This window comes from Oenanthe melanoleuca, chromosome 1 (genome assembly GCF_029582105.1).
Source record: "Oenanthe melanoleuca isolate GR-GAL-2019-014 chromosome 1, OMel1.0, whole genome shotgun sequence".
NCBI classification, from domain to species: domain Eukaryota; kingdom Metazoa; phylum Chordata; class Aves; order Passeriformes; family Muscicapidae; genus Oenanthe; species Oenanthe melanoleuca.
The window spans coordinates 52,352,549-52,377,344 of NC_079333.1; the positions used below are offsets into that span (position 1 = coordinate 52,352,549).

At 37.3% G+C, this 24,796-nt stretch overlaps 1 protein-coding gene across 5 annotated transcripts in view; it reads right to left on the reverse strand.

Annotated features, from left to right (window-relative positions):
• Positions 1 to 24,796, reverse strand: part of FNDC3A (fibronectin type III domain containing 3A) — a 110,382-nt gene that overhangs the window by 6,129 nt on the left and 79,457 nt on the right. For all 5 annotated transcript variants that reach the window (XM_056486681.1, XM_056486669.1, XM_056486692.1 and 2 more), the window contains 15 exons: positions 24,540 to 24,599; positions 21,622 to 21,760; positions 21,116 to 21,169; positions 20,381 to 20,505; positions 16,972 to 17,146; positions 16,279 to 16,365; positions 11,069 to 11,207; positions 9,369 to 9,437; positions 7,958 to 8,076; positions 5,955 to 6,060; positions 5,688 to 5,863; positions 4,504 to 4,617; positions 2,764 to 2,913; positions 2,398 to 2,681; positions 306 to 515 (listed from right to left, as the gene is read on the reverse strand). In XM_056486681.1, coding sequence (XP_056342656.1) covers positions 306 to 515; positions 2,398 to 2,681; positions 2,764 to 2,913; positions 4,504 to 4,617; positions 5,688 to 5,863; positions 5,955 to 6,060; positions 7,958 to 8,076; positions 9,369 to 9,437; positions 11,069 to 11,207; positions 16,279 to 16,365; positions 16,972 to 17,146; positions 20,381 to 20,505; positions 21,116 to 21,169; positions 21,622 to 21,760; positions 24,540 to 24,599 — 2,007 coding nt within the window. The remainder of the gene's footprint in view (positions 1 to 305; positions 516 to 2,397; positions 2,682 to 2,763; positions 2,914 to 4,503; positions 4,618 to 5,687; positions 5,864 to 5,954; positions 6,061 to 7,957; positions 8,077 to 9,368; positions 9,438 to 11,068; positions 11,208 to 16,278; positions 16,366 to 16,971; positions 17,147 to 20,380; positions 20,506 to 21,115; positions 21,170 to 21,621; positions 21,761 to 24,539; positions 24,600 to 24,796) is intronic.

The following is a 24,796-nucleotide window of genomic DNA, read 5'->3' on the forward strand; positions in this document are numbered from 1 at the left end:
ACCAAAAATGTTCCTAAGCATTTTAAGAAACTATTTTGTATTTGAAACAATGGGAAAAGACAGCAGTTGTGTCTCTCAATGAGCTGCATTTTTTTTCCCTTGGCCATCTACTCCTCCAACATCAAGTCTTTTATCTTGTACTTCTCATCACAGAACACTAGAGCCCTTCTTGCCTTGTCAGATGAGACAACCTCCTACATGTGCTGCAAATTCACCAAAGCATATGGAATTTTGCTCTTTGCTACCATCTCCCAAGCATCAGACCACAGTGACACTGGGCAGGTTAAAGCAATGCCAAAACCAACCTTCCATTCTTATCCTCCATTTGAAGGTGGTACTGGATGGAATCAGTTAATGCTTTCGCAGTTCCCTCTCCCCACTTCAGCTTGAGAGTCTGGGAACTGTATGCAGCACATTCCAGGCGAGGTGGATCCGGAGGGAGAGGCTTTGTTTTCAGTTTTATGGTGTGGCTGAAAGGACCTGCTCCAAGACTATTTAGGGCTTGAATTCGTACCCTAGCATTTGGAAAAAGAGAGAAGAAATCAACTCAAAATCAGATTCCAAAAATAACTGGTCGTACACACAATTCTCATTAAATAGAGAATAATGATACTATATACAATGAAGACTTTTATGAATATTATGCTTTGACAGACTGTCAAGAATATGCAAGTGCATCACTTTCCTTACATTTTTAGGAGCTGGCTTGATTAGAAATAAAAATATTAAAAATAAATTCACATTAATGAAAAGATGCAAAAGCTCTGTGAGTTACTTCAAGAGTGGTCCATCTTTCTCACTGTGCGGGCCTTGAACCAAAATTTTTGACAGTCAGATTGGAGCAATGAGGGAAGATAAAAAAAACCCACCCTGAAGAGGGGGAACTATATCTGTGACTGTTTTATCAGGTGTGTTCAAGGATGACTAACAGACATTTTTAGGGACATTTTTAAACAGATCCTATTAACATGAAAATAAAGTGATGGTGCCCAGCCACCCCTCTTGCTGTTTCCACCAGTAACACATCTCTGGGCATTTGCAAACTCAAGCCCTTTTGGGTCTGCCCAAGAGTGAGAGGGGAAACCAGAAGTCACCAAAAAAACGGAGGAAGTTGTAGAACTTGATGCTCAGGGAAAGGTAGGGTTTTGTTTTTTTCTTCTTTGATACTCCAAGGAAGACAATGCTGGCATTAGATTTGTAAGTAAGAATTAAAAGACTTAGACAAGAAATTTATTTCTGAAAAGGAAAAAGCAGAAAACAGAGGCTCTTTACGTATTTCACAGGTAGCCACAGGGAGCAGTGTATCTAATTTAATTTTGCAGACTTAACATTTGCTTGTCCAAAATAGTATCTAGGTAACTGGAAAAAAGTAATCACAGTAATTAAATTCTGAAACAGTCAGCCACACAACTGCAAAATGTGGAAACACAAATGTGTATGCAGGCTAAATAATAAATATTTCTTGTTTGCTACAGTAATTTTTAACATTACGCTAATTTATTACAGCTTGGAACTGAGGTTAATACATGCAATGTTTTATTTGCACAGGGAGTTGACAGTATATTCCATAAAAAAACTTATTTGGGTAGATGTGTAGACCTATCTCTGCAATGGGAATAACTCTTTTTTTCAGTCTACTGACACAGAGAGCAACAGCATTATTGTTAGATAATTATAAGGTACACAGAAACACTGTATTCTGACATAAAGCCATAAAACAGTAATTAAGGATTCAGAAAATTGCATAGCCAGAAATCCTAATTATACTGAAATCACAGTGGGCTAAATGAAGTCAGTCAGTCTGACTTCAGTAGGACTGCCATTCTCCTTTAACACCAAGGACAAGTTTTTGTGACAGGGATGTAGTACCTTCAGGCAAAACTACTGATTTTTGCATTTATATTTTTCAGTAACCCTTCGACCAAACATAAGGGATGATTTCAGCAACTAAAATTCTTCAAAAGAGATGCAGAGTCGGCTGATTTTTCAAACTGATACTATTCATCCTGACTTCCACTTTTCCTGCAAATAAGGCATTGCAAGTTGCAATGAGCTGTCATTAGATCAGACTGGACATAGTCCTTCCTTGGATGGATTTTACTTTTTCAAACAGAGAAGCAACCAGTCCAAAACCAGTCATGAATCTGAATATGTGATGTGAATTCAGTTAAATTGACACATTACCAGATAGATACAATGATACTGCAATAAACTAACATAAATTATTTTTGGAAGAAAATAAAAATAGCACATCTATTTAGGATGATCATCATTACAAAACTTCTTTTTGCTCTGTGGTTTTGAGGTAATATGTCCCTGACAGTAATAATGAAGAAAACAAAGCATCTGCTCTTGTGGAAGAAACAGTAGGCCGTCAAGTAGCTGTGCATTACATACCTGTAGGTAGTATCTGGCTGTAAGCCATCTATAAAATAGGTCAGATCCTTCCCAACAGTTATTGGCTGCTTATCTCCAAAGTCTATGCTGTAGCCAAGGATTTCAGATCCATGGTCACAAGGTTCTTCCCAGCTTATAGCAAGGCATGTGGAAGGAGAATAGTGTGGACTTTCAACTTCATCTTCACTTAGTCCACGAAGACAGGTGACAACTGCAGGTACAGAGGCTGGAGTCATACATGCCACTACTTCACTGAAAGGGCCTGCACCTGCAACATTCACTGCCTGCAAATCCAAAGTAGACTATGTTTTTATGGCAGTCAATTCCTGTTTCCAGATTTCACTAACAATAGTTTTACATCTTTACCTGAACCCTGCAATAGTATATAGTGGCAGGCAAAAGCCCTTTCACTTCACAGCTGAGCCCAGGCCCACAATAGGAGATCTGCATGCATCCTTCCACACCGCCCCACTCCAGTCGATACTCTGTGACATCAGCTCCATTACTTACTGGTACCTTTAAAATGGATATCAATAATTAACCATTAAATATACTGATATAAGAGAAAAAAATCAAGCAAATTTGCTACATCTGTGTTTTGTTTTTGTTCCAGAGGAGTCTTACCCTCCCATTTCATTGCTGATTTTTAATACAAATACAATACAAATAACAGGCAGAATCTGATACAAACTTCAGGAAGTTCAACTAAGGCAACTGCAAACACAAAGTCCTGGACTGATACAAGAAAGTACAGGCTGAGGAGCCACTTTTACCAAAAAAAACCCACTGTATGTCCTGGTGAGAAAGTTGAGTAAGAATCAGCAGCATGTGTCTGATGAAGATGAACTATTTATTGGTTGTATTAGCAAATGAGCAGCAAGAAGGACAAAAGGAATAATGATTTCCCTCTACTCAGCACTTTTAAGGCTGCATTTCCAGTGCCATGTCCTGTCTTGGGATCCCCAAAAGGAGATGGACATTGAGGAAATGGAGTAGGTCCAGCAAAGGGTCATGAAGCAGGGAGTGCAACACACAACAAAAAAGTAAAGTTTACTTGATACAAGGTGATCCAGCTAAGGGAAGATCCTACTGCTGCCTTAAATTACTTACTGGGAGGGTACAAACATAACAAAAATTTTTCTTAAAGATGGACAAGACAAGACAAGAGTAATGACTTGCATTAAAGGGTATTTTGACTAGACTTAAACAAAAAACTGGTGTTTACCCAGTTTTACTAGGCTGAAACATCTTCATTCTTGGAGATAAAAAAAAAATTCCCTGGGAAAGGCCCTGAGAAACTTACACGATTTGAATAGAAGGTTGAACTAAATGACATCTAGAGGCCTGCTTGTGCCTTAATTACTGTGTGACTCCGTAAAACAGGCATCTAACATCACTCAAATTAATTCTACCGGAACGTTTCATGGTGTTTTTTTAGAATGGCTTTGCATTGTAGATATTTAAGGAATGCTCCTTTGACATTAGTCCAGTAGGAAGCATGAGCACTACTTTCCAGGTAAAACAGTTTAGTTTTTTTTCTGTACAGTTCTGTAACTCAGATACTTCACCCCATCTCTAAGCCACTAAAAAGCTGTGCCTGCGGAGTATTCCCAGATAGAATCTTTCTTTTTACAAGCTTAATTTTTATCTATTGCATTTTTTAAAATCAGATATCTAAATACTATGAGTTTATAGGAAGTCTGTGAGGCTTTTGCTACATTATTACTGATGTAATTATATAAAATTAAATCAGATTATAAAACCAAGAAATGCACCATAATCTATTGTATTATGTGGATACATTGCCTCTGAGGAACTATAACTATGTTAAAGAAAAGTTTTAAGCCGAGACTGCATCACTCAGAAATACAGAGCAGCAGCTGTGGCAAAACTTTTAAAGAAAAGAACAGAATAAGATCCAGTACCTGCAGCCTGCCAACTTACTGCTGCCTGATAATGGCATGATGAATGACTAAGGTTTTACCTATTGGATAATCAAGAACGTTTCCTTACAAATAAGGTGATTAAAATACAGTATTAGACTTTTCAAGCTGAACTCAAAAATGCAGAATTATGTTAAGACAGGTGTTACCATGGCATTCTTACCTCCCACGACACCTGAGCACAGGCAGCAGATCTGCACGCCACTTGAGGGGGCTTGCACTGATCTGGGGGTCCAGGTGCTGTAGTTATTTCACATTTTTCTGAGTAAGGTCCAAACTATTAAAAAGGGAGTTGATACAACTACATCGTAAAAACAAAACTACTACTTTTTAAAAAACAGTTTACCATAGTAGGCACATGAAACCTGAAACTTTGTATTACTTCTTTATAAAATAAATTTCTGTGGACTGTGGATTCAGGATTCATTTCAGTATCTGACTATACTCCAGAACAGCTATAAATTTTTTTTTACTCCAGCAAATGCAATGTGAATAAATTTGACACTTCAAAGCCTTGGGAAAACCAGGGAAGTACTATCCAAAGCCTTACTCTGAAGTTATGTGATGGCTGCACTGGAACATAAACCAATTGGTACAGCCTATTTATACCTATGTAAAAGAAATAAAGGATTCAAAAACTGCTGAGCTATGAACCATTCTTTGCAGGGTGGAAGGAAGATAAAAGTTAGGATAGTGCTTTAAAACCTTAAGCTGCAGACCTCTCCACAAACAGTGTCAACTCACCCTGACAGTTTTTAATGAAGTGTACACCATTGAACTAATCAGGACTTTGGGTACATAACTAAATAAAGCTTGTTCCACAGCAACAATTGATTTAAATACATTTAATACTCCACAGAAGGAAAATGGTCTTGTATCCGACAGAACATGTACTCAGAAGTTAAACTAAATATAAAAATGGAGAGTCAGGAAACACTAATTATTATGTTCTGAACACCAACAGCTGTAAAAGTAAAGGTCAATCAATTTACAAAGCTGTATACAGAAAATAACTTGCTACCTTACTTTACACGGGAATAGTGAAGTTGTAACAGTGCTTTGATAAAGTACTTAGCATTTACTAATGATTTCCTAATATTACTGTTCAGATAAAAGACATAATAAGCTATTTTCTCTTCCCTTAATCTAAAAATCCCCTTCATTATAAACCATCTTTAACTGTCTATTCCCACGCAACAACAAACTATGTGACTCAAATGATTCTACATTAGGAAATGTAGAAAATCCTAATTTAAAAATTACTGTTAAATGCTTATTTTGAAATAAAAAATCCTTAATAGTGCTTGCAGTCTCTGGAATTAATTTCATTTCAGACTGCCTGCTTACCCCAGCCTTGTTGGCTGCTCTCAGTCTGAAGCTGTACATCCTCCCTGGAAGAAGGCTGCCCACTGTGCATTCCACATCAGAACCCTGGTAAACCTCTCGGTGTTCATCGCTTTCTGCCTGAAACATTTCCAGACCATAACAGGTAATGGGTGAACCACCATCTACCTGAGGTGGTCCTAAAAATAAGAAAGAAAGAAAAGCTTATTTAATTTTGACACATAACACATTTGGATCCCTTACAATCTCTAACACTTGTAATAAAATTACCCCAACGCAGCTGAATTTCTCTTGCTCTTGGTCTACCCTGTAGCCTTGGAGGCTGGCATGGACCAGGAACCACTGCTGGTGTCTGTACCAGTAAGGAATCAGATACCTAAAAAAGAAAGATTCATTAAGTTTTTCAGGCCAAAACATGAACAATCTGTTATGCCACAGGTAAAGGCAAATACCTGAGTCAGAAACAAGATCTTCCCCCTTTTTAATGACATCTTCAAATATGTGAAGATGCTGAAGTGATCTGAAGTGATTTCTCACAATACAATCCATGCCAAAATAATCACACAATACGCAAATTTTCTTTTGTATTTTGGTACATGCAAAGGAGTAGAATTAAAAGCAGTGGTTAATTATCAGTACAAACCTAGTACAGAAAGCAAAAGTGGGCAGAAGTGTCGATCAGAAGAGATTAAAAAGAGATTAATTGTTTAGCAATACTTAATGTGCGTCAAATTTCCACCTCTGATTTGAAGTTTGGGCAAAAAGTACCTAAGAACGTAACAACACATGCAGCAGATGGCATTGACTGTTCTGGATGCGGACAGAAGTGAGCAGAGACAATGAGGGGTTATTAGCTTCAGAGTGATGCAGAACAAATAGGAAGTTAGGAAGCCTTTAGGTTTACAGAAGAAGTGAATCTCAGAGTCTCATTTCATAACTGTTTTCTACATATGTTCAAGAAAGAGCAGACTGGATGATCTGCTCTTTCCAGCTCCTTTGAATATACTGTTGCACTGAACAACTGCTGCTACTTAAAAGGCAGATGTTTCACATATGTTCATGAGAAGCTGCAGAAGACTTAATTAATCACATCCTTCTTCACAGTTCTTCTGTTGATTTCTAACACCTTCAGAAAGAATCAGGACTTTCTGGAAGCTATTTTCTCTTTGGTTCTCAATGTTAATTCTAAAATCATGGGGTTGGGTTGTAGGCAAGTAGGTTGGCAGAGTAAAAGTCTCCAAAGATGTGTGGTCTGATGACTGGGAAAGCACTGCAGCCAAGCCAGAATTGAAGGAGTCTAGATTTATTTTTAAGGCAAGGTGGTAGTCAAGGTTATCTTTACAGGAAACTTCTATGTGGAGGAAGAGCACATACATTTCATATCGTAAAGCAGAGGTAGGTAGAAATGACAAACACCAATAATAGAAGGCTTTAAGATTTCTGTTTAGCTTGACAGTAAAGCCCTGCTGGAAGTTTGCAGAGAGCCAGGGCTGCCTTTGTTACACTTGTTGCTGAGAAGGGAGAGCAAATACAGTAAGACATTTTGGCAGCTGAACTACACCACAGAACTGACAGTACACGTGTGTGCATGTAATGTGTGCGTGTAAAGGAGCATAGTATGGCACAGTAAATTGTTTGGGAATACTGAAAAGTAGGACCATGTAAACATTTTAATTGTGCTTGGGAGAGCACAGGAAGCATAACCCTGTAAAGCTTGTGTGAAGACTTCTTCCCCTGACTGTTGGGGTGACTTGGCTACACAGACAAAGTACTACAGGAAATACACTAAATTAATAGAATCACAGAATCTTCTGAATTGAAAGGGTCTACAAGTCCAGCTCCTGGCCCCAAGACAGCCCCGCAAAATGAGACTATGTGAGAAGCCATTGTCCAAATGCTTCCTGAACTCTGTCATCCTTGGTGCTGTAACCAGTTCCCTGGGGAGCCTTTTCAAGTACCCTTCTTAAACTGCTTTATTGGGTTAGGCCTTAATAAATGACATGGTATAAATGAATCATATTGGAAAAGTGTCTGTTTCTGTAAATAAGAATCATGTCAAACAAAATATAATATCAGAAAAAAATATTCAGATATATTTCTTTAACAAATGAGCAGAAACTCAAACCACTGTGCAGTAATACTGGTACTTCTCTGAGGTTCTAATTATGGCTATTTTGTTAGGTACTTTTGCACAATATTTGCTTAAATATCTACTGGACTAGATTTTCTTACAGAGAGAAATTTTATTTAATAAAAATATTAGCTGATATTACCGTGCTTTGTCCTCCTTCCCCAACGCAATATACACGTAAGCGATAGGAAGAGCCCGGATTTAGTCGGTCACACACATGTTCCCTAGCGGCTCCGCTGTATATTGTATCCCATTTGTTTCCTGAAAGGTTAGGAACAAGTGTGCAATGAACCAAAGTGTAACCGGCCACAGAAGGTATCCTAACTTCACTAAAATAAGTGTGTGCCTGATGTTTGTCAAAAAAATATAGAAATTGACACTGCTTGGAATTTCCTGGAAGATCCTATAATTTCATAGTTTCCAAGCTGTAGATCTGTTGAAGTGAAACAGCTTCCTTATTTCATATTCACCTTAACTAGAAGAGAACTTACTGTGTCAGCAAGCACATTCAACATCATAACCAAATAAACAGGAAAGATACAAAAGTAAAATTTTTCCCAGAAAACAAACTTCAAATTACATTATCATTTTGCAGGTGGTAACTACAGTTTACAATTGATGAAGTTTGTTCCTGTATTCCTGAATGGCCCAAAAAGCATGTGAAATGCTGATTCCATTATTTGCATTCTTTAATCAGAAACTCTTTAGCATTCTCTCTCTCTTTTTAAGAGATTAAGCAGGGAACCAGGGACTTTTAATTAGATCTCCAACAACTCAATACACCACAGAATTTAGAGGGCTGGGAATGAAACATAATGCACAGCTCACTAAATTTGCATGAAAGGTTTGGCTGCATCATAGCAAAAGTGACTTAATGTGGACACGTGACTGAGAGAAAAAAGCAACAGACTAAGTATCAAAAGAACCACAGCAGAGAGCCCTGAGAGGGCTCCCATCATATCTGGGGGCAATGCTCTGTCTTAATATGACACAGTGTTGGGGAAGTTTAAACTTTCATTCTCTATGTGATTCTGTTTCTAAACTCAGTAAGGCTACTTAAGAGGTTTAAATTTTTAAATAATTTAGCAAGATAGGTTTATGTCCAATTTAGAAATACTGTCAGTTTTCTTTCTGTATGAAAGAAGAGAAAAGCAAATAGCAGAAAGTTATCCCAGCTGCATCATTGTCCTCTTAATAGTGATAAATGGAGTATGAGCTTTTTTTTCATCTGCCATGCAGACAACAAAGCTACATGTCCCTGTCTTCTTGCTCTAAAATGTCTGAAATTTGTCATTTCATTTCCAAAACTGAATAGACCTAATTAGTAAGTTAAACAAGAAGCATCTCTTGCGTCACAGATTTTGTGGCATCTTTCTTTTCTAAATCAGAGAAAAAGACCTTCTTGTGTCAAGCATCAACGTGCCTCTATTTTCTTTTTGATGTCAGTCCCTGGCAATAACTTTCCCTGTCATAATACACATTTTATTCTTCCCACATGCACATAGAGACAGGAAAAAAACCCCCACATGAGTGAAATGCTGTATGATACTTACCACTTAAGCCTTCAGACATTTCCACAACATATGTATTTATTGCTGCTCCCCCATTGTCTTTTGGTGGATCTATAAAAAACAAGCGATACTCCAACTAAGCTAGGTAAGTTAAATGGCTTTATAGCTTTTGGGGATGATTTCCCAATTGCAAAATCAACAGACAGCTGGAGATGTGTGCTTATTTAGACAGAGAGCATCCTAGTCCAGGGCAACAGCAAATCACTCCAAGTCCTGCTATGTGAAAGCCAGCTCTCAGCCCTCCTGTACACTCTACACAGGAAAAGGGACAAGGGAATTGCCCCTGGGAGGTGCCACAGCAAACATTTCAGTCTCAAGTGCTGTGGAAGGCTGCCTGAGTATGGATTCAGGGACTCAAACTCTAATGGTCCTTTAATTTGGACTGCAGACAGGAAAAATTATTATATGGATTTGTATATAAAAATATTGCGGAATTATTTAAGGACAGAATTTCAAAAACCTTAATATTTTGGGACAGAATAGAAGTCAAGAGCTCTACACTGAAAACTTATGTCTTAGCTTCTAATATAGCACTAGAAATCCCTGGTACAGTATTCATGTACAAGATACAAATCTACAGACCTTTCTCTGACATATAATTCTAATACTGTTTCTCAAAGATGACTTAGAAAACAGCAAAATTAAAATAATGTGAAACAAAATTTTGAACAAATATAAAGACAGCATTATACTACAACACAGAAGTGTACTCCTGCCTAAACATCACATTATGGATGTGCTGGGTGAAATTATGTTGCCTCTTAAGCAAGGGTTATGCATCATAAAATGCCAGCTACATAATGTGAGACTTAGATGGCAGACAGCACTTCTTTGGTTGGATGGAAATGACTCCAAATGAAAAATAAAACTATCACATTAATTACTACATAGAAAGAGCATAGCTGTTCCAAATAAAGACTATTAAAAGTTTTATATATAAATCGATAATTTACGTAGCTTTTGATATACAAATCAGGTATTTTTAATAACTTCATACATTATGCATTATACATAAAAGATCATGTATCAGGTCCTGATGTAGCAAAGCACTCTGGGAAGATGCAAGACTGGACTTGCTGAGTACTATTTATACTCTACAAGTAAATTTCTTCTTATTGATACTAAAGAATTAAACACACTATTAAATGAAAATAGGCAAGAAGTGACAATAAATGCACTTTTTTTAGTGTTTGATTTTGTGCTAAAGTACTGCATCACACAGTATTGTTTAATCTTCTCCTATTTTACAGCATAAGGCTCAAAAATCCTGAACTTAAGGAAAAGCTTCTCAACATTCTTAGCAAATAAAAATTTACCCATCAAAACCAAATAGTTTGAAGAGCTTCAATCTTCTGTTTTGATAAGAATCCAGAATGTCACGCACCTACTTTTTGTGCAAGAGAAACAGAACTTCTTATTACATCAATTAACCACACTTTTTAAAGTGTTGTAGTCCTCTGCAATAACAGTCCCTATTACAATTAGCATATTATTCTTCCCATATAATTAGCTGTACTGACACACTAAGTATTTTGAGTCAGTATTTTTCTATATAAATGAATCAAAATGGCTCAGTTGACTGAAGTATTATTAAAGTAAAACCTGATAGTCTGTTTAAAAAATTTTATATATATTAAAAACACAGAAGAAATACTCTAAATAGAGCTGGAAAACATTCTTACCCCAGATTATTTTGAAACTCTGTGCATGAATTTTTCCTTTCACTGTGGGTTTTGAAGGTACTCCAGGTTTGTCTGGACAAGTAATGTACTCCACTGTCTCACTTGGACTGCTTTTCCCTTCTGAGTTATAAGCAATGACCTGCAAATATATATAAAAATACTATAAATGCACTGGATAGTGATATGCTATTCACTGTTCATTATAAGGACAAATTAATTTATACTGTATCTACAGACAGGCACATAATAAATTACCACAAGAACTAAAGTTATTATATACATTAATTTTGCATTTTCATTAGTCCCACAGTTAGACAATCACTATACTGAAAATATAAATGCATGCAAATTGCCAGAAAAAACCAAATCGTTAAAAAATCCCTCTCATCCTTGCATCCTCTTTTACAGAAGTATATTCAGAGATAAAAAAGTGTTTATATGGGTAAGTTGTTGTATTAACAACAGCAAATGGATTTAAAAAACTCTTCAGTCCCAAGGAAAATTATGGCAAAGGTTGTAATGAAAGTCATGTGAAGGACAAGGCACTATATTTGTCAAGGATAAATCATGTTTAACCAACTTGAGTGTTTCCATGATGAAACAACTTGCTCAACAAATGGAGGAGAGCTGGGGACCTCCTCTACCCTAATCTTAGTTTGATTACACAACATCTATGTAGACATAACAGATGGACCACAAGATGGGTATAGAAAATCTGACAGAATGCCAGTCTCAAAGGGTGGTGGCTAATGGTTTGAAGGCAAATTAGTAGCTGCTCATGAATGGATTTCCTCAGCAGCCAATCCAATGTGAGATTCTATTCATTATCTTTAGAAGTGATCTGGATAAGAGGAGTGAGTGATGCTCCCAGATTTGCATATAGCACCAAACTAGAAGATAGACATGCTGGAGGGAAGAGCCATCATACAGACTTTGATAGGCTGAAATATTGCATTAACAAGAACTGTATGAGCTTTGGACAAAGATACAGTCTTGCACCTGGGATGGAATAATCCCAGCATCACTGCAGTCTGGGGTGTGACTCCAGCCAGTTTTTCTTTTTTCAGCTCTGCTGAGAAGGATATTGGGATTCAAGCAGGAGAAAGCCAAATGAATCAGCAAAGCATCTTGGCAGTAGCAAAACCAAATTGTTTCATGGGCTGCATCACCAAGAATTTACCCAGCAGAACAAAGGATTTAATTATGTCACTTTACTCAGCACTTTTAAAACCATGCTTGGAATACTGTATCCAATTTTGGTCCCCCCAGTTCAAGAGACACTGGAAAACTGTATAGAGTTCAGAAGAGGGCCAGCATGATGATCAGATGTTTAGAGAGCTTGACATCGTAAGAAAAGCTTTATTTCATTCTGCCTGAGTAAAAAAGTTTTACTGGGAAGGATCTAATCACAGCCTTCCAGTACCTAAGACATAGTTACAGAAGAGATGAAGACATTGCCTTCCAAAGGACCTGGAATGACAGGACAAGAGCCAGCAGACACAAAGTGTGTTAGGGGAAATTCTAGCTGGAAATAAGAAAATAAATTGATTACCATTAGAAAAGACAGCCCAAAGAAGTGGCCGAATTGTCCTTGCTGGAAGTACTAAAATCTCAGCTCATCAGGGCTGGGACAGGTTTGAACTGCCTAAGCTAAGGTCTGGCTTTCTACACAAATTTGACTCAGATGATCACTAAAAGTCCCTTCCAAACTAGACTTTTCTGTGATTCTAGGAAAACAAATTCTTGCTATTCTTTACTTTGCACTTTTTAGTTTAGTAAAAAGCTAAACCACCTAGGAAAAAAAGAAAAAAGGGGGAAAAAAAGAGGTTTTTCCAGCTTTTAGATCTGTTTTAAAAATGAGCAGAATAGAAATGATAGCAGTGATGTTAGTACAGACTGAGAAGAGGAAATGCAAGATACCATGTCTCTCAGACATTTAGTCTCCTGATAGAGTTTACAAGATTAATAATCATCTGGTTGTCTTTGTGCCCTTACAAATGAAGTTAAACAGGCAGTTAGCATTTACGTATTATAATAAGGTTTCAAATGGTTATAAAGCTTCTTTCAAAAGCCTTAAGGAATATTACTACTAATTAAGTCTTTCCCCTATATAATAAAAATTAAAGACCTGATTAACATAACATTTGTTTCTCCTTTATGCTCCATGAATGAGCGAACAGAGACTTCTGTTTATTGTTTTGCTACTAAACATAGGATATAAACATTGGAGTTTATTTTAATGAGAAACTTAGGATGTTTAAGTAACTATACATTTACTAGTAATGAGTATGATTAATGTGCAGTATTACCTTCAAAGGAAGACTATGATCATGTCCTGCAAAAGCTAGTTTCAAGACAATTAGCTATTCTTTAGTTCATGTGTAGCTGCAATAGTGCTAGAAACATACTGTGTATTTTAAATTATTTAAATATTAAGTTAAGCAAAAACCCCAACAAAATGATATTCAGAACTGCAAAATAGCATCTGAAAACAAATACTTACATGTTTCAATGTTAACTCAAAAACAAATCAATCAACCCTTAAGCTATTGTCATTCATATTGTAAAGAGAAACTGTTCTTCAACAGTCCCCAATTCTTATTAAAGAAATACTATTTTTGGTGTATGCATGACAAGAGCTATCAACATTTTTCACCTGCAGACAGATGAGGTTATTCTGACCATGCCTCAAGTTGCACCAGGGGAAGTTTAATTTGAACATTAAGAAAAATTCCTTCACAGAAAGAGCAGTCAAGCATTGGCAAGACTGCCCAGGGAAGTGGTTGAGTCACCACGCCTGGAGGTATTTCACAGACGTGCAGATTATGTTGCTTAGGGACATGGTTTAGTGCTAGGTTAAGAGTTGGACTTGATCTTATAGGTCTTTTTCAATCTAAATGATTCTTGATTCATACTGTGGGACATGTCTTTAGTTTTGTTCCAAAACTCAAGCAACTATTCAAGAGTGACTTAGAATATAGAATAGCCCAGGCTGGAAGGGACATGAAAGACCATTTGGTCCAACCCTTCAGGGCAAAGTGAGCCTAGATGAGATTATCTAACATCCTCTCCAGTCATATCTTGAATTCATCCAGTGATGGGGACTCCACCATGTTTCTGGGGAAGTTGTTCCACTGATTACTTGATCTCACTGTGGAAAATTTCTTTCCTATACCAAGAAGAAACCTGTTCCAATGCACCTTGCAACTCTTGCCCCTTGTAATCTCCTGGTGACTCCTTGGAAGGGAGAACCTACCTCCTCTTTGTAGTCAGGCTTTAAGTACTGGCAAACTGTGATAAGGTCCCTCTGATCCCTCTCCAGTGAGAAAATATGTAATTCCTTTACACTTGCATTATAGGGCAGGTTCTCCAGCCCTTTTATAATTTGTGATTATTTTGTGCTATATATTTTTTTTTAATTTTTTCCTCCTTTGGAACAACTCTCATTCTGCCTGTCTTTTGTGAATTGTGTGGATCAGAACTGGACACAGTTCTCCAGGTGTGATCTGCCACAACCTGAATACAGGGAAGATCTCTTATCTCTGCTAGCAATGCCACTACTGAGTCAGCCCAGGATCCAGTTTGCCTGAAGGTCCGTTTCAGCAAGGCTGCTCCTAGCCTATAGTGGGCTCCTTGGCTATTCCAGCCCAGGTGCAGAACTTCGCACTTGTCTTTGTTAAACTTCACACTGTTTTTGCTACCTCACTCTTCTAGCCTGTCTGGGTGTTTCTGTAAGACAGTTTTGCCTTCTGATGTATTCATCTGACCACTTTGTGTCGTGTCACCCACAAACTTGGTGAGGGTGCCTTCAATCCCATTGTCAAGATCAGTTGTGAAAATGAGCAGCATGGGGCCTCCTATCCTTAGGAGTTCCTAATTCAGACAGGCTGCCAGCCTGACTAGAAACCATTGATCATCACCCTCTGCGTGGGGCCAGTTTCTGCTCATCTCATATACCACCTATCCAGTTTGTGTCTTGCCAATTTGGCCAGGGAGAAGGCTGTGGGAAATTATTGAATGCTTGCTAAAGTTCACGTAAATAACATCCACTGATCTCCTTGGACCAACTCGAAGGGTTACCTTGAGGTAGGACATGATCAGGCTAGTCAGCCATTATTTGCTTTTGATGTAGGCTATTCCCAACTGCCTGCTTTGTTTGCCCTGTAGTATTTCCTAGGAAGACTTTTCCATTTCTTTTCCAGGGACTGAAGTAGGATTTATGGGCGTGGATCCTCTTTTGAGCTCTTCATTACATTCGCCCTCTTCAAGACATCAGGGATATCCCTTGACCTGCATCATTTTTCATATGTTATAGACAGGGCTCTCGTGGCAATGTCAGTGACTTCTCTCAACATCCAGAAGTGGACTGATCCCTTCCAAGAGACCAAACTCCAGCCTTGTCACAGCTACCTTATCCTGTGATCTGGGGTCAAGTTATGCTGGTAAGGCAGAGGCAAAGAATGCATTGAGAACCTCTGCTTTATTGGAATTATTAGTAACTTGCCTCTTTGCCCTGTTTAGAAAAGTCCTCTATGTGTCTTCCCTGTGCTTCCACTTCTCACATATCTGAAGAAGCATTTTATGTCATTCTTGTCATCTTTGGCCAATTTCAGTTCTAGCTGATCCTAAGCCTTCCTGACTTCAAACTCTGCCTGTCCTGGCAAAGTTCTTGTAGTCCTTGATGGCTATTTAATCATCTTCCCATGGCCACTATGCTTCTTTCTGCCTTTTAACCACACCCAAAAGCTCACAGTTAGGCCAAATTTCTTTCTGAACTTAAAGTACAGCCCTCAAGCTCATTAAAACAGGCCCAGCACCATGGTAATATGGATAACTTACTAATGATTTCTTTTTATCAAGTTTGCTCCTTACCCTTACACCCTCATCGTGTTTGCTATCAAAGAACCCATAGCTACACTAAGTAATATCACCCATGTATATGAAACAAACCAGCCAAATAAAAAACCCCATCTGTTAAGAACATGTACTTATCACTTGGAATTTCAGGATAGTTGCAACTGTGCTATACCCTTGCAAAGGTCCTTATTGTTTCTGCAGAAACAATAATGCAGGTGTTCAGCTGACAGTTTTAAGAGATTGAAACTGTAAGACAGTGGCATCAAATTCAGCTTTCCTTAAAAAAGGCCCTCCCCACTTCTGAGTCAATCTCAAACTAGTCTAGTGCCCAAACACATGAAAAAAATTCTTACCCTAAATTTATACTTTGTACTACGCCTCAAATTCTTCACCGTGTAGGTAAGATCGTCACCATCATATTTTGGCTTGAAACCATATCCCTGCAGAATTAAATAGGATTATTTGAAACATTATCTTTGCAGACCAGAGGATCTAACATACTTCATACAAATAAATTAGTTGTTTCAATCTGTAATTATTATGCTTCTTGGACAAAGTAATAAGTGCATCTTCATTGCGTCAACACCTTTTTTTTTTTAAAGAGCTGTGAATTCATTAACCACTTTCCAATCCAGAGAGCAGAAAAGATCAGTTAGAAAAGCATATAAAGTGCCACTGGAAATTTTGCCTAACACTTTCAAAGGGTAGAACAGTACTGATTTTAGGACAAATGTTGCTAGTCTGAAAGACATCTAGAGGGACCACACTTCATGATGCAATTGCTTTGATCCAGCTCTTACAAGACTTAACTTGTGCACACGGAATCAAAAAGTTCTAAGCAATTTAAAAGTCTTTGCAGAAATGGGACTTAATAACACAAAACACAATTCAAAGAAGAAAGCTAGGTGGCCTGGTCACAGCAATGACAAGTCATTAGCTTAATTTCAGAAAATACAATTCCTTGTAGAATATTCTAGCACAATAATCACTGATACACTAATACAACAATGTATCAAACATATTGAGAATAAGTATTCTAAACTTACTGAGTTCTCATCCTCCATCTCTAATATATATGAGATTCCTTCATCTGATGGTGTTCCTGAGGGTTTTGTCCATTGAAGGGATAACCAAGTAACTCCAGCATTAATCAGCAAAGGACTTGCTGGTGTGGTTGGGGCAGTGCCTGAGGTATGATACAGGACTTCTTCACTAAAATCACTGTTTAAAACAGACAGTATGTAAACTAACTAGACAAAATAATTAATAGCTAAAAACCAAAATTCTTACTAAACACAGCTATGACAGTTTCTTGGAGATATGCACAATGGAAAATTGCAAGCTGTTACCTGCAAACAACTTAACTTGCCCATGAGTCTGTCAGTAACAAAGCATCTGAACAAGGTTAACATGTTCATAATTGAAAGATTCCTTTGTATGATATAATTACAATATTTTGCTAAACAAAATGTTTTGCTTTTTCATATCATCTCAGTATTCTAAAACACTAAAGCTCTATGTGCAATAATATACTAATACCACAGTGTCCTTCCTTTTCAAAGTGAAAACATGAAGGCATAAAAAACATTTATGGCAAGACCTCAAAACGAACTTTGCTTATGTGTTCTGAGCTTACTTTGAAGTACTAGCTTCTCTAGAGATTAAGAAAATAATAGAATAGCCTCATTCCATGGTGAGCTACTTTAAGAGTTGATAAAATTAAAGTTTTATTGCAGAAAAATAAATATGAGTGTATACCAGTGAATCTTCTAACATAACTGTTATCCTTTTCTGATTTAGATTAGATACACCTTGTGGTGAAAAAACAAAGAAATTACATAAGAAGAGCTACTGTGAAACAGAGGGATGCAAAAATCAGTGAAGAGGTACTGTACTTGTACAGGTAATCTGACATGCATCCAGCTAGACTAAAAAGCCCCACCTGCTCTCAGCTGGCTTTGCTGCTTTACATCAGATCTGAAGAATCACTTACAAGCCTAAAGCTAGTCTAGTATTTTTAACCATATAAAACTAATGTCCAAGATGTAATTTTAATTTAAAAGCTAAGGATTGCCTAAATGAGCATCAGGAAGTCCTGAAAATAAAATCCTCTGTATAGCTTAAAAAAATATACCAATTAAAGATCTCATGTATTTTGAACCTGATTTGCCTGAAAAATCGCAATAAAATAATAACTCAATTTCACTTTCTCTCTTACTTAACCTATATCATAACAATGCACATGTTATAAATTTTGGTCTGAATTGAGGTATTTTTGGCATTTAAAGGAAAAAAATCTTACAGACAACACATTATCAAGAGTACTGATAGCACAAAAAACAGACATACTATCTGTGAGGACTGTCAAAGAGGTACAAAGTAAGAAGGGAAAAAGTAAAAAACAAGAGAAAACTTCCAAATTTGTGGGAACAGTAATTTTTTTTCTTGGAAGAAGTCAAGTCACAAGCAAGAAAATTTCTGGAATGAAGATAAATGAATGAAGATACCTACAACATATTTACTAAAAAAAATCAGCATTTTATAGGCTGAAGAAAGCATGAAGAGAGATTAGATACAAATAGTATGTCTAACTCTTTTCAAAACAAACTGTTGAAGGAGTCACAAGTAGATATAAGGCAAAAAACCCCACATCTTAAAAAGATTTAATCTCTGAACTTGCTTGAACCACTCCAAAATACACTGAAATAAACTAAGAGTTCTAGCCTTAGCCATATTTGAATAGCTATTAAACAATTCCCTCAGAAGTACAGTACTATTTTTGAAAATAGATTTTATTTTTCTAGCTTTCTTTTACCACTGTTTCATGTAGGTTAGAATTAAATTTAAAAATTAGTAACTTAGAGATAAAATATCTGTTGTCAGTAAAATTATTTAGACAAAATTCTGTCTCCAGATGCCTAATGTTCTCAACATTCTTCATAAGGGATAAATAGGCATTCTAAACTAATAAATATTATTTCAATAGACTTCTTAATTAAATAATACCATAAAGACAATAAAGCACATCTTCACAAGGCTATGAAATATTGATTTAAAAATCTATTCAGTGTGATTAGTTTAAGAAGGGTACTTAACTGATCAGTGTCTTCAAAGTGTATGCTGGAGGAATCTGCAATATGTGCAGCTATTCCTAGAGGGTACATTTACACTCAGATGTAAAAGGGGAACAGGAAGATAGCCCAAGCACTGGACCCTGCTTAACTGCCTTGTCTTTATTTTTAACTGTTCCAACTGAATCTCGTCAAGACAAAGTCCAGGAGCAACTCAAGAGAATAATTAATTCCAGGAACATCATCCAGAAGGCAGTAATGTAATAAAGACTATTGGAGCATACCAAAAGTCATTCTAGTGCACTGCAGTGCCCTCTGACAGTAGCACAAAGCAGATGCTTAGGGAAAGACATAGGAACAGGCACTTTATGCAATCATTCCCTGAATACTCTCCAAAGCCTTCCAACACATGCCTCAGATCTCCTGATCCAGCTGTATTTTTCACATACCTAAGAGTCTGCAAAAGATTCCTTCTGCCCAGCATGAATTATGACCCTGGGTCTGGCTCCCTACACTTCACACTGCTCTTCAACACTGGCCAAGCAGGACTTGCTTCAAGCACCTACTTCTGCCAGATAAAGGACACAAAGCACACATCCTCTATTTCATGCTATAAAAACACAACTTTAGTCAGCTGCAGCACAATGTTCATAATATTTGAATTATAAAGACAAGCACAAAAAGCAATTTTATGCTGATGGTGAGGGAAACTCTATTTTTATGCTCCACAGGACCTCAAAGTCCAAGTACTACTGGTAGTGTGGACACCAGGAGCCTGCTGTAGAGGAGATGAGCTCTGGTTGTGTGATTGTTAGCCAAGTGTATCTGCTTTGCCTGATGATGAAGAAGCACACTCAGGAACTAATGCACCCAGTGATGAAAGCATAACTTCACAAAACATTTTTTTTCCAAGTTCTTATTTATATTCTCCACAAGTCACATGTCATTCATACAAAAATTCAAAACCAAGTTTGGTGCTCTACAACATCTGAAAAGTAGTAATTAAAAGCATGAACCACATATCCTAAGCATTTATAATAAGCTCTAGAACTTCCAAAAGATTCATTGATATGGTTATGTCATACTCTGTTTATTTCCCAGGGTAACAGGAGACTAACAGACACCTTAGATGAAGGGACAATATCCTGGCACACAGGCTACCTGCAAAGAAAATAATCCAATCACATAGTGTGAGTTAACTAAGCAGTTGGACTAGATGATCACAGTAGGTCCCTTCCAACTGAAATATTGTATATTCTATATTCCATTTCAGATCGTTTGGACAGAAGGCCTTTTTTCTTTAAATACAACCATATGTTTTTCCTAAAGTAGCACACACATGCATGCATATGAATTCCAAATTTATGTATGTAATAGTATTTACCTCATTCCCATGTCATTTTTGGCTGCTAGCCTAAAGGTGTACCCCATTGCTGGTGATAATTTAGTGATCCTGTACTGCTTCTGTTGACCGTAATAACACTGGCAAAACTCTCCATTTCCTTTTCCCTAAAAGGTAATAAGTTAATAATATTATTCACCTTATTACATATGCATCCATCAATTAAAGTACACACAAACACAAAGTAAAATCCTTTTTTGAAGTTAAATATCACTCAAGAATCTCCAAATGGTAAGGCAGTAGCATATGACACTTTGTATTAAATTAGCAGCTTTTTTCCTTCCTTTCCATTTCCCAGTTCATTGGGGCTGAAAGAATAAAAGCCATGGATCCTGCAGCTCTGCCATCTCAGGATAGCTGCCCATGTAGAGACTGCAAGATTGTTGCAGGGCCATAGTTGATCCACCCATTTATTTAAAAAAAAAGACTGTTACAGGAAAATGACCCTTCTGTGTCAGCTCTTGAACACAGTATTGGACGACAAGTGCAAAAGCCACTATGAATAGTGGCAGAATCATGCAATTAAGATCCTTTAATTTTATATCCTCTGAGAAAAAAAAACTAAGCAGTAACTGTATTTTAATAATTGCTTCAGGAATTACATATTTGTCACATGCCTCTAAGCAGAAACCTTAATTTTCATACAACTTGATGTGCAGAGTCAGATACAGCTATTTAAAAAACAGGATTAAAAATACAATAGAATAACTTGCTTACTTCATCCCATTCTAAAAGGTAACTGTGGATTTTGGAACCATTATCACAAGATGCCTGTAACAGGAAAACAAGAAAATTAGAATTCTAACTGGATACAAGACCACTTAAAAAATGCATATATGGGCCAAATCATGAGAACAGTGAAAGAAAAAATGTACCCCTTATATGATTATTTCAGTTGCCAGGACAGTCTTAGTTCAGTCACCATGCAATGAACGCTTGTTTCATGTTTATGGCTTTTTTCCTAATTTAGTCCTTGAAATGCATTGGGTACTGAACTCAGTAATTTTACCTTGGAAGAACCCTTGCTTTTCTGTGAATCCTCTTCTTTTTACTCAAGCCCACATTTAACCCAGTAAATCTATTTCCAGTCAGGAAACTGTGACTGAAATGAATAGGTTTGACAAAAACTTTCAGTTTCAATGAACTGGTATGTCATTGATAAATCCACAACAATTCTGAAGATTTTAAAATATTTACTTTAAAGGCTGTTAAACAATCCTTACCTTCCACTGAAGAGTAAGAGAATTTTTGGTCCGATTAGTTATCCTGGGCAGATTTGGAGCATCAGGTTCACAGCTTGCTGTGGTAAAACTCTCTGCTTCTGAAGGACTCCCCTTTACACAGTTGCATTCTACTTGTACTCTACAGTGGAAGAGAGTCAATAATATTTTGCTTCAAAATCTGTATAGTTTCCAAAGAAAACTGAGCATTTGGAATAAAGTTGCTGCCTTGCTGCTTCATTATTAAAATAGTACTGTTATAAATAAATAACTGGGGGAAACATCTCGGTCAATAGAAGCAATAAGAAAGAAAAGAGTCCTTTACTTCAGATGTACATCATTACCATCAGTGGGCTTTAGTCCCACAATTATATTTGAAATATGTCTGTTATTAGGTGTACTTTGGTTCGAAACTAATGGTAGCATTTTGCAGGCTCATTATCTTTTGTAGAGATATAAACTTATATTATGAATAATTCTTCTGCAAGTGCTTTCGTCAGAAGAGCACAATGAAGCTGTTGATGTATTTTCAGAGTATCCTCTGCACTCAAATGAGTGTCCTGCTGAGTGTGTTCACCTTGTCCTTTCCTTTAGTAAGGCTATGAATTAGCTCTCCACATACTTCAAAAGACTGAATTCTGCTTCTGACTCAAAGAGAAATGGCTTGTTTTTCAAAAGGCTTGTCTCCAAAAGGAAACACATGATAATCATCTGGCCTCCCCGTCCCCCAAGCTGTGCAGCTATGCCTTGCCACTTCTATGGGTCAATGGCACATTACTTTCTTCTGATTCATCTGTTCTTTGAAAAAAGCACCCAAAACCAGAACTCTCCAAAAAACCTTTTCCTCTGATCACCAATATAAGATCTGGGTTGCCAGAAGATACAAAATTCTGATATATTTTTGATGCATGAACAGCAAATCATAGGAAATTTGGCTTTATAGATTTCACAAACACGATGAAGATGTTCAAACAGTGACTAAAGTTGAACATAAAGCTGTTTGTGCTTGCATACAATTAATTTGTAATTATATAAAATTATTTTGTAAATAATTGTTAATATTTATTAATTATAATGTTAATTTATTAATATTAATGAATAATACTAATTTGCAATTAGTATGTCAGTTATCTTGGTGGTTGAGTCATTCCAGTCATTGTTGATTTTGTGCAGTGTTCATACTGGCAGAATTCTGTTTAGGAAGAACTTGGATGCCACTGATTCCCATGTATTGTCTACAACTACCACAGTTAAGCAGATAGAAGAGGACTTAGACAAAAAAAAAGAAACCTTTTAGGCACTGACCCTTATGCTCCATGAATTTTCAACTTCAACCTTGTTGTACAAAATATATAAAAGCTACTAAAAATAGGAACAAAATCACAGATAAAAAGTTTCATATGAAAGAGCTTAGAGGCAACTTATCATTCATCCTTCTCCTGACCTTATACTCCAGATAATACAGGGGCTCAAATTAAATGAGGGCTGTGATAAGAACAGACCAATCCTCTTTTGCTTTCAGTTTGACAACCAGGACAATACTCTGGAAAACAGCTCTGGGAGGTGTAGACCCCTTCATACCAAGGACTGCAAACCGAGCTCTCCCACTTGAGCAAATGTCAAAAAGGCTATTGTACAAGGCAAATCTATCCTAAACCCGATGTGGAAGGAGGCAGAACATTGTTAATTGGGATCCATACTCTTACACACTTCTGTTCCTTGTGCTCCTACCAGCTGCCTCTAAATTGCTTCCCTTGGTCAGTACACAGGGATCTTGGGGTCTCCACACAGTCAAAAGAGGCAGGACATTCAGTCATGTCTAAGACTTGCCGTTACTTCTGAAAAGGCACTTCTTTTAAGGAGGCCTTCATTTCTGCCTTCACAATGTTATTTATCTGTAAACTGCTGTATTCACACTGGTTTTTTTAAACCAAGAATCACAGAGTAGTTTGGGTTGGGAGACCTTCAAAGGTCAACTTGTCTGAACTCCCCTACAATAAACAGAGACATCTTCAACTAGATCAGGCTGCTCAGAGCCCTGGCCAACCTCTCCCTGAATGATTTCCAGGGATGGGCCATCCACCATCTCTCTGGACAAACTGTTTCAGTGTTTCATCACCCTCAGTGCAAAAAATTTCTTCCATATATCTAAGTCCTCCCTCAGTCCCCATCCTGCTGTCCATCCACTGGAGAGGTGTGAGAAGAGAGGTTGCCAGTGAAGACTAAGGCAAAAAGGTTGTTGAGTACCTCACCCTCTTCCTCATCCATAGTTACCAGTTTGCCAGTTGTGTTAGTCTGGGAGAATAAGCTTTCTCTGACCTTTGTTTCTGGCTGACATAGCTATAGAAGGCCTTAGTCTTTGCATCCCTTACCAAGTTCAGCTCCAGATGAACCTCCAATATTTAAAATAAGAGGGAAGAACAACACCTAACCACATCTTCCCAATCCTATGCTATTTCTTCTGACCTACTCAACTAGTCAGTGCTAGAAGGGTAGAATTATAATGAGCTGGGGGCACGTTTTGTCATACTGATGGGGTCAGGTTCACTGCTCTACTGGAGCAAAGCAAAAGTAGCATGATGTGACTTCAGGTGGCCAAGCAGGGAGCATCTTCCAGTGCAAGGTATTTTCCTCTGTTGCTTGTGGAAAATTGAAAAGCAGCATCTGTGTCTTGCTCCAAGGACTGAAAAACGTAGCTGTGCTGGCATAAAGGAAAGGGCATGAATATAGGATGAATATGCACCCATCTTGTCTTATGCTGTCCAAAATGGACTGAGTGGTCAGCTTAGTCAAAAATGTTGATTGTGACTCAAAAGAGGGTGAGAAGTGGCAAAGACCATCTCTGAAGAGTTAGGCAATTACACAATGAAACTTTTAAAACATTTCCACTGAATTTAATGAAGAGAAAATGAGATACTCACTTTGCATGGTAATCAGTTGCTGGCCTGAGATCATTTACAGTAACTTTATTTTCTTCTCCACTAGAAAGAAATACAAGTTTGTTTTAAAGACTGTTTCAGAATTCCATACATTTATTAAAAAACATGTGTCATCTAACTGAACACACATTTTATGAAATGTATTTGCTAAAAGTTTGTGTTTTGCTAAATACAGCAATGTGAAAATGCATTTATCTCTGACTTTTAGAAGCTTCTTGTGTTATTCCTGTTCTTTTGCT